At 43.4% G+C, this 10632-nt stretch overlaps 1 protein-coding gene across 5 annotated transcripts in view; it reads right to left on the bottom strand.

The window, feature by feature from the left end:
• Positions 1–6747, bottom strand: part of LOC108701685 (sterol regulatory element-binding protein 1) — a 30303-nt gene extending 23556 nt beyond the window's left edge. For 2 of the 5 annotated variants that reach the window (XM_041575839.1, XM_018236628.2), the window contains exon 1: positions 6422–6747. In XM_041575839.1, the coding sequence (XP_041431773.1) occupies positions 6422–6527 (106 nt within the window). In that variant the 5' untranslated portion in view covers positions 6528–6747. Of the gene's footprint in view, positions 1–2530; positions 2715–6421 lie in introns of those variants that run through there. The other 3 variants (XM_018236631.2, XM_018236629.2, XM_018236630.2) reach the window with 2 other exon arrangements.
• Between the last annotated feature and the right edge of the window lie 3885 nt (positions 6748–10632).

Here is a 10632-nt window from a genome sequence, read left to right on the forward strand (position 1 = left end):
AATTGCAGTTGAAAGCAGTGTTTGTTAACCCTTTTCTGCACTGCTGGTTGTGTCAATCAAACAGCGTAGCCTTGTTCATTTCTATACATGTCTGGCTTCTGCTACATTGTTTCAAATATCAAACCAGCAGTGCAGAGAAGAAAAAGGGACAGGGAGATCCTGCTTTCAACAGCAGTTATAGTCACAAATTAACCAGCAAAAATCTGCAATGAATCTATATAGGAAAATTGCTTATAATTAAATTTTTTTAATCAGGCAAACTTTTATTTGGGGATTTACACCCCCTTTAAAAAAAATTATAGACCTCCAATTGTTCCCAACAAGTTAACAAAATCTATCAGCATTGCTCCGTGTAACTTCCATAGACTTCAGTTGCTTTTACTTCATGCAATCAGATCAAGGCAAAGTGACTAAGCCTGCCCTGCAAAAGCCGACACCTGCAGCTAGATGGGGCAAAAATAGCATTTAAAGGAGAACCAAATCCTTCCTAATAGCATGGCCCCCTCCCTGCCTACCTCTCCCAAACGGCACAACTGGGGACCCCCTAATCCTCTGTTTTCTGCACCTCGTTGTAAAAAATAAAAAAGCAAAAAGACTAATTCAGTGCGCATAGCAGGTACCACCTTAAGTCACTTCAGGCCCTGTTTAATTATATATGCATGTACGGTAATAATCGGAGCTTTTTTTGTTCTTTGCATCATGAAAGAAAAATCAAAATCATTCTAAGCAACTCCTGATATCCATTCATTACTCATTCACAGTGATTTTGAAAGTTATTCGAAAAGGCAATTGTTAATGATATTGTCTGCACTGCTGGAGCTGCCTCCCGACACCATGTAGCAGCAGCCGCCAGCTGATTAACAAGAGAACTGACTTCTGCTAGATTCAAAATCAGAGAACTTTGCAATTTACATTTACGCATAAGCCTAATACATGTATATTGGGATGTCGCTTAGAATGACATTTTCTTTTGCTACCTGGAAAAAAAAGTGAAGTTGCCCTTTAAACATATTTGGCTCTGTTGGTTCCATCCTGACTGTGGAATCCCACCAGTCACTACATCAAAGAGTGTGAATCTCCTCTACTCTACATCACCCACACTGAAATGCATGTAAAAGAATTAGGAACAGCTTCCGTACTTCACTGATGCATTTGGGGAGAAGCGTGCTGTGGGTTACTGTGGCCCCTTTGTGGGGTATACAGGTATGGGAACCCATTATCAAGAAAGCTCTGATTTGCAGAAAGGCTGTCTGCCATTAACTCTATTTTATCCAAATAATTCAATTTTTTTTAAATGATTAACTTTTTCTGTGTAATAATAAAACAGTAGATTGTACTTGATCCCAACTAAGATATAATTAATCCTTATTGGAGGCAAAACCAGCCTATTGGGTTTATTTAATGTTTACATGATTTTCTAATAGACCTAAAGTATGAAGATGCATATTATGGAAAGATCCAGAAAGCCCCAGGTCCCGAGCATTCTGGATAACAGGTCCCATACCTGTAATAAAAGGATAATATTAGAAGTAGTGTGAGGCATGGTCTCCCAGCAGAGGCGGTAAGGTGAATGCTAGCAAGCAAACCAGGAGGATGGAGCAGCCGAGGACGAAGGAGAACAGGAGGAGTTCAGGATATATTTCTGTTGGGGTATTGTTGCACCTCAGGCGCCCCATTTTCAACTCAGGAGCCCCATTTTCACCTCAGGCGCCCCATTTTCAACTCAGGAGCCCCATTTGCACCTCAGGAGCCACATTTTCACATCAGGATTCACCTCAGGAGCCCCATTTTCACCTCAGGATTCATCTCATGAGCCCCATTTTCACATCAGGATTCATCTCAGGAGCCCCATTTTCACATCAGGATTCATCTCATGAGCCCCATTTTCACATCAGGATTTATCTCAGGAGCCCCATTCTCATTTCAGGAGCCCCATTTTCACCTCAGGATTCATCTCAGGAGCCCCATTTTCACATCAGGATTTATCTCAGGAGCCCCATTCTCATGTCAGGAGCCCCATTTTCACCTCAGGAGCCCTATTTTCACATCAGGATTTATCTCAGGAGCCCCATTCTCATTTCAGGAGCCCCATTTTCACCTCAGGATTCATCTCAGGAGCCCCATTTTCACATCAGGATTTATCTCAGGAGCCCCATTCTCATGTCAGGAGCCCCATTTTCACATCAGGATTCACCTCAAGAGCCCCATTTTCACCTCAGGAGCCCCATTTTCACCTCAGGAGCCCCATTTTCACCTCAGGATTCACCTCAGGAGCCCCATTCTCATCTAAGGAGCCCCATTTTAACCTCATGAGCCCAATTTTCACATGTCTGTCACTGCCACTAAACCAGGATAACAGGTGAATGAAATGATCAGAGGCACAATTCATAAATAACAAACAAAAATGATGAGTCCAGCAGAGGGAAGGGTTAAAATCCAGTGGCTGATGTTCTGTAAAATACCCAATAGGACCCCCCCCCCCTCAGCAACTCTGCAAGTGGCAAAGCCTAAATCTCCCCCCCTCCTGTACCTTCAAAAGTGCACTCCATTGTAGCTCAGGGGCCAGAGCAACCTTCCACTTCCCAAGACCCACCATACAGCACCCAAGGGATCTTGAAATTAGTCAAAAGTGAAGTAGGGAAAAAAGTATCAGAATTTTGAGTTTCTTTTCAGTTCCTCCCCCTTCGTCTTATTGCTCAGTCCCACGCCTCCCACTTTCCCCGCGTCACCGCCCGGGCCCCGCCTCCTTCTCCTCAGGAAAAGTGAAAGAGCCTGAATCGGGGCTTTGAGATGAGGTGACTGCTCGGGGCCAATCAGGGAGAGGGAAGCCGCTCGCCTTTCTGCGCGAGAGACGGCCCAGTCCTGGCTTGAGACTGAGGGAGGATTCAGCCCCAGTCTCTGACGAGGTTACTCGCGTTCGTTCACGTTTCAACCTCTGCAGGGTTACTGTCGGCCGTTCACACACAGCCTGTGACACTGTCAGTGGGTCTGAGGGGGGCGTTGACGATATATAGCGAGCGTGAATGGAAACCAGGGGCGGTGCCAAAGCGTGGAGCTGTTTCTCGCTAAATAAAAAGAAAACAAAAAACTACAGCTCCCATAAGCCCCTGCTAGTCCACCGCAGCTGAATCAGGTGTTAAAAAGAAACTCAAGGTTTTGGTTTTTGTTTACCCACAATGCAACATTTTGACTAGAATTTCCTGTATGTGCTTATGAGGGGTAGAACTAGCCAGTAATGCTGACAGAGTTGTGGCCACAGACTTGCCTTCCACTCAGTATTTTACTGTCCTCTTGATGGTTCATTGTATTGGGCAAAAATATAAAAATATAGGGAGGATAATAGGAATTGTCTCCTCACTCAGCAGATTGTACGATGGCCGACCCCCAACAGACTTTGTTCAAAGTCAAACAATATATTTGAAGAGGATGATTTCATAATAGGCAAGGTCCAAACAGGGGGCTAGATACGACAGTTTGAAGGGTTGGCAGAACCGCATTGTATCCGCCAGTTGGCCACGAGGCCAAACATTCATTTCTGCTAAATTTATAGGCACATGCTATTCTGTATAGGAAGTGATATTTTATAGAAGCAGGAGCTGCCACTTGGGTTGCCACCTGGCCTGCACAGTAAAAATGATGGCTAATCCCAATGTTATTAGTGGGGAAAAAAGATAAATATATAGGAAGGCTGGTATTTTTCCAGAAAACTCTAGCTGCCACACCGAATAAAGCTTGTCTTTACCAATGGGTGAGCAATGGCAAAACAGTGTTTGTAAGTTGCAGGTAAAACTTAGTCCCTTTGTAAAATGTATAATGAAGCAATAGAATTCTTAATGAATCAGATAAAATTGAGCATAGGACTGGCCAGATATGGGATGACTTTGACGTAGTTGGCCAGCTTAAATGTACAGTATTGCTATATATGGACAAACATAAATATATATAGTCTTAAATATATTGATAATGGGTTGAGTGCAGGGGGACTCTTGTATTTGTCTATATGTATTTTGTGGTCACTGCCTCATTGCACCCCCGCCTAATGGTTTTAAAAATTAGTGGTGAGCACAACTTTCCCTTGTTATATATATATATATATAATACACAAAAGCCATGAATATCCTGTAAATTATATCCTTATAAACGGTGAGTTCTGATGTCATCAGTTATAAACGGTGAGTTCTGATGTCATTTCTGTCACATGACTCATTGAAATTTGTGTATTATAATAAATAAAGTACCCCCAGTTGTAAAATATGAGGATATTAGAAGTTACCTCGGAGTTCCATGACCTGTATAAAAACACTCGGCCTACGGCCTCGTGTTTTTATATGGTCATGGAACTCCTCGGTAACTTATAATATCCTTATATTTTACAAAAGGGGGTACTTTATTCACTATATATATATATATATATATATATTTTTTTTTTTTTTTTAAATATATGTATTTTACCAAGCACAAATATACTAATTGTGTTGTAATAAGTACAGCAGTATGTGCGACAGAATCAATACGCCTGATGTTCAGAGGCATTAATAAATCTTGGGCTGCACAGAGGAACCTTTTTATAAGTGAGAGGACCCTCAGAGGAGCGCAGTAAAATGTTTTGTCTCGCAGGAAGCACATCGCACCTCATAAAGCACCGGTGGCCACATTCTCAATAGCCGGTCTTGTTTTCTAAAACTTCCTTTCCTGTGGCCCTATATTACCATGGAGGTCAACATAAAGCACATGATCATCCAGCAGTCACATCATGTGTCTCTAAACTCCAATAAGGCTCAGACATATACCTTTATATATGAATATATATATAACAGTCTATGTGTATACCAGACTCAAATCGAATGGCGGGTGCTCCTCATTTGAAGTAAAATAGTAAAAAATTATTAGGTGCACTCACGGAGTTAACAATAGGTGAATTTATTGAGGTTTAACAAAATCTCCCACCATCTACGCGTTTTGGTTCTCTTTAAACCGTCGTCAGGATATACACACACACGCGTATATATATGTATTAAATAAACAAGAGCTATGAATATCCTGTAAATTATATCCTTATATTTTACAAAAGGGAGTACTTTTTTTACTATATAACTCAGCCTGTAGCATTGTGCTGGTCACAGAACCCCTCAGTGACTTCCAATATCCTTATCATTTACAGTAGATGGTACATTATCCCTTATAATAAATGAGTGATACTCAGAGTTCCCCGTATAACTCAGCCTGTAGCATTGTGCTGGTCACAGAACCCCTCAGTGACTTCTAATATCCTTATCATTTACAGTAGGGGGTACATTATCCCTTATAATAAATGAGTGATACTCAGAGTTCCCCGTATAACTCAGCCTGTAGCCTTGTGCCTTTATATGGCCACAGAACCCCTCAATGACTTCTAATATCCTTATCATTTACAGTAGGGGGTACATTATCCCTTATAATACATGAGTGATACTCAGAGTTCCCTGTATAACTCAGCCTGCAGCCTTGTGTCTTTATATGGTCACAGAACCCCTCAGTGACTTCTAATATCCTTATCATTTACAGTAGGGGGTACATTATCCCTTATAATACATGAGTGATACTCAGAGTTCCCTGTATAACTCAGCCTGCAGCCTTGGGCCTTTATATGGTCACAGAACTCCTCAGTGACTTCTAATATCCTTATCATTTACAGTAGGGGGTACATTATGCCTGAATGCAGGCTCCATGCATCCCTGGTTCCCGCCCGCATTAGCTATAATACATACTAGATAGTAATAAATACACCAGGGGCAGGGCTCTCACTGGTGTTTCAGTCTGTCTGTGGAAGAGTGCTGAGGAGGAATACGTTGGTGCAATTATGTGTGTATGTAATAATGAAGAAGACAATAATCATAATAATAATAAAGACAGTGCATAATACGCCCCCTGTCATTCCTTTCTCCCAGCACAAACAAGACAAGTGAGGCGATGTCCGATAGTAACCTGAGTGTGATGTCAGGCAGGGGGCGGGGCCATGAGGCAAGTGCCCTAGTAACCCAGAGGAGCTGAGAGGAAGTGCAACACATGGGGCAGCTGGGCAAATAGAGTTGCATCAGAATGTCAATAAGGCATAAGAGGACACTCATCAGGCCCTACTCCATTCAGCCCTGGGCATTTATAAGAGAGGGGAGAGGTCAGGACTCTGGAGAATAACAAAGCTATACCCCTTTTCTGCCCTCCCAAGACGAACAACAGTTAAACATTAGCCATTAGCCCCTTGGGGCCCAAAAATCACTTAGCTTCTTCTCCCATTGAAGTGCAACATGCTTCTCAACCTTCCCCCAGCACTAGAAGCCTAAGATATAATGACTTCCTTAACCCAGTGCTGCTAAACTACTGCTTTTACAGTTGCAGCTCCCAAGCCACAGCCCCCCCATAAGCCCAGGCAAGTAGTACTCACCATCAATGTCATTGAGCAGCATGGATTCAATGTCACTGGTCTCCTGGAGGGACAGAGAAGGGTCCAGCTCCTCCAGAGAGCTGTGATCATACCCCAGGCTGGCCATGCTGCTTCCTTTCTTTATTCTTCTCAAGCAGAGCTACTGGCCATTGGAAAGTGGGGGAGATCCAGGGAAGGTACCAATGTTCTACTACTTGGGAGGGGCTACCGTATCACAGGGTCCCCATACCTGCATTAGATACCAGTAGGGAAGTTCAGTAGAACTGCAGCTCTAACCTGCTACCGACTGGGGAGAAGGAGGCGGAACCTGCCACAGTGAGCCAGCCCCCAGATCCAGCCCCCCTACAGCCTGAGACACGCCCTCTTCCTTCCTTTCCATCCTGCTAGTGCTTCACTGCCTTTGTAAAGGGAACAGACAGAGGGTTAATTCACCTCTAAACTGTCAGGGCAAGATGTCAACAAGGTCCTCAGATTCAGCTATATGTTCTGATGGCACTCTCTATCTTTCTCTCTTTCTCTCTCTGCCCCTGGCACACAGCACCCCCCCCCAGTTTGCTTATGCTGTCAACCCCCCCCCCTCTCTCTCTTTATCTTTCTCACACACTCTCACCCTCTCTCCCTCTCTTTCTTCCTCCTTCTCCCCTCTCTAGGTTTCTCCACACTCTCTCCCCCTGTATTTCCTTCCCCTAGCTCTCCCCTTTCTTTATTTTTAATTTTCACCCTTTCCTATTATCTCCTTCACTCTTACACCCTCTCCTAGTATCAACCAAGGTAAGGGTACAAATCAAACAACCCCCCCCCCCAAACACAAAGTCCAACCATACCAGTACTACCCAATAATGAACTTCTCCAATAATGTACGTAATTCAATATTTTCTCTGAAGTTGTGCCCCCTCTGCCCACCCACTGCTTCACTTGCCCTTTATCCTAACCGCAGGCCTAACTAGAGGCTTACAGACCCTGGGCAACATTATCTAGGACATCGGGACCAGGCCCACTTCCTCTGATGGCAGGATTCTCAATCCAGTATTTGTATGTCGTGAGCAGGTTCTGGACATCTTGGTGAGTCCCAGCCAACTTGCACCTCCCCCCAATTCCCCTGATAATGACACCACTGCTTCTTTCACTCTACCCCCACCTCAGTTGTGCCTGTCTCTATCTCTCCATCCCACTCCTTCTGTTTCAGATACATGCCCATGAATACAAGGTCTAGGCTGCCATAACCCACAATTCAAGAGGTCCTACAGCAAGTGAATATGCATCACAGGCAGGAGGCAGCTATTACCTCCTCTACAACACAGAGGTTAAACATTGTTCATATCCTTTACCAGTGGAGCTTACAATCTATGGTACCTATCAATATCACATACCATAAGGGCCTTTCTGTATCAGAAGTCAGTTTACCTTACTGTATGTTCTTGGAGGAAACCCATGAAAGCATGACGAGGACAAACTGTTGGTGTCCAGGGTGGAATCAAACCAAGGAATCAGGGGCGTAACTACAGAGGAAGCAGACCATGTGGCCCTAAATAATTAATAATTTTCATATATATTGGTGAAACAGGACAACCTCTTGATAATTTGAGGGCCCTAAAATTATTATTTTGCTGTGGAGCCCAGTAACATCTAGTTACGCCATTGCAAGGAACCTAGAGCTCCTAGTGGAGCCATTGTATTCGTATATTAATAACGGTTCCTGCAGCAGCCTAAATGGCCATGGTCTGAAAACATAAAATGTGCTTGTGCCATGGTGTAATGAGGCCATAACTCACATGCTGTTTCAATGTATAGTTGCAGAGCACATTATTTTGCCAGAGTTTTGAGATTTTGCTATCAGGGTCCACTTAATATATCTACATTTACATATGCTGAGAACATTTTCCCCAGTTTATTAGCCTACAGCAACCAATCAGCAGTTAGATGTGTCAGCCTACCACAATAGAACAATGAAAGCAAATTGCTGATTGATTGCTAGGGGTTACCATACAAAGGCTCTGTGCTAGTTACTGAGACGTAAGAAAGATGGAGAAAATGTTTAGCTGGCCCCAGTCGCTAGCAAATCTTCCAGAGAATCCATTGTGAAGGCTGCATGGGGAACCCTGCGATCCAGATCAGCAGGACCAGTCCTAGGTGCTAGTTTGGAAGGAAATTTAGAAAGGGTGGATAAAGCAGCTACCACTGGTAACTCAGAATAAGCCCTAGATAATCATAAACCTACCTGCATTTAAATTGTCAATCTGCATCCCTTTTTTCACGAACACAGAATGTGAGATTACATGGATGCAGTACAAGACAAATAAATACGATAGCACAAACTCAGCCTCTAAATCACATTGGCTGTATGAGACCATAGGTGTTCATTTCAGGGAATTTTTGATAAAGTGCTGCAGTGCAGTTTATGCAATGTTACGAGAAACATGGAATTTTAAATATTCATTGAATTAATTATTGTAAGGTAATAAGGTATAATGTCAATGATTTCTGTGTACCCCCATTCCTGGAGGAATTTACTGCAGACTTTAAATCACCCTAGTTATAAAGCACATGGAGCAAGCAACCCTTCCAGCAGATAAAGGGTTAGTCTCCGGCACACTTCAGAATAAATATTGCTCTCTATACTCTTCATAGACTCTGTTATAGCAAGGTTATGTGTACATTGTATGGTTAATGTTTAAGCTCCATTTGACAAACAACCCTAATATCCCAGACAGATAGGGATCAGGAAGTAAATATATTATTATTCACGTTCACAACCCTCATGTCGCATACTGCAGATGAAGCTCAGCGGATGTCTATTATAACAACCTAGGGTCTTGCCATTGTGGTTGAAGTGCCACCTGACAGGACAAGCCCTGGGGTTGTGGGAGTTGTACTTCAGCCACAACTAAAGGGTTTCAGGTTGGCGATCATTAATAAAAAAAAAAAGTACTGTTGCATTCTTCCACTACTGTCCACATCTTGCTTAATTGCCCTACTGTTGCAATTTTGCACCCCATGTGGCAACCTTGTTCTTCTGTTGCTATTTTGGTCTCCTGTGGCAATCTCGCCCCACTGTTGGCATCTTGCTCTCCCATGTCAATCTCACCCTCAGTGGCGTAACTAGATATTACTGGGCCCCACAGCAAATTATTTTTCAGGCCCCCAAAATTTTTAGCAGTTGACTTGTTTTACCAATATTTATTGAAACTGTATATGAATTAGGGCCTCGTGGGGCCCCTATACCTCCTGGGCCCCCTGCAGGCGCAGGGTCTGCTTCCTCTATAGTTACGCCCCTGCTCATCCTACTGTGTCTTGCTCTCCAGTGGCAACCTTGTCCTACTGTATCTTGTTTTCCTGTGGCAATCTCATCCTACTGTGTCTTGCTCTCCCATGTCAATCAATCACATACTACTGTATCTTGCTCTCCAGTGGCAATCTCATCCTACTATATCTTGCTCTCCTGTGGCAATCTTATCCTACTGCGTCTTGCTCTCCCATGTCAATCATTCACATACTACTGTATCTTGCTCTCCAGTGGCAACCTTGTCCTACTGTATCTTGTTTTCCTGTGGCAATCTCATCCTACTGTGTCTTGCTCTCCCATGTCAATCATTCACATACTACTGTATCTTGCTCTCCAGTGGCAACCTCGTCCTACTATATCTTGCTCTCCTGTGGCAATCTTATCCTACTGTGTCTTGCTCTCCCATGTCAATCATACACTACTGTATCTTGCTCTCCAGTGGCAACTTCGTCCTACTGTATCTTGCTCTCCTGTGGCAACCTAGTCATATTGCATCTTGCTCTCTTGTAGCAATCTCATCCTACTGTAAATTGCTCTGCCATGTCGGTTTCATCCTACTGTATCTTGCTCTCCCGTGGCAATCTCATCTTACTGTATCTTGCTCTGCCATGGCAATCACATCCTACTGTATACCGCTTTCTCGTAGCAATCTTGCCCTACAGTATCTTGCTCTCTTGTGGCAATCTTGTCCAAAAGTATCTTGCTCCCCTTGGCAAATCTCATCCTTCTGTTGCTATCTTGCTCGTCCATGCCAATCTAGGATTGCCACCTGGCCAGAATTTTACTGGCCTGGCCGGTAAAAATGATGGTTGATCCCAATGTTATTAATAGGGAAAAAGGATAAATATATAGGAATGCCGGTATTTTTTTTCCAGAAAAGACAGCAACCCTATGCCAATCTCATCCGATTATATTGTGCTATCTTATG

This window comes from Xenopus laevis, chromosome 9_10L, assembly GCF_017654675.1.
Source record: "Xenopus laevis strain J_2021 chromosome 9_10L, Xenopus_laevis_v10.1, whole genome shotgun sequence".
NCBI lineage: Eukaryota > Metazoa > Chordata > Amphibia > Anura > Pipidae > Xenopus > Xenopus laevis.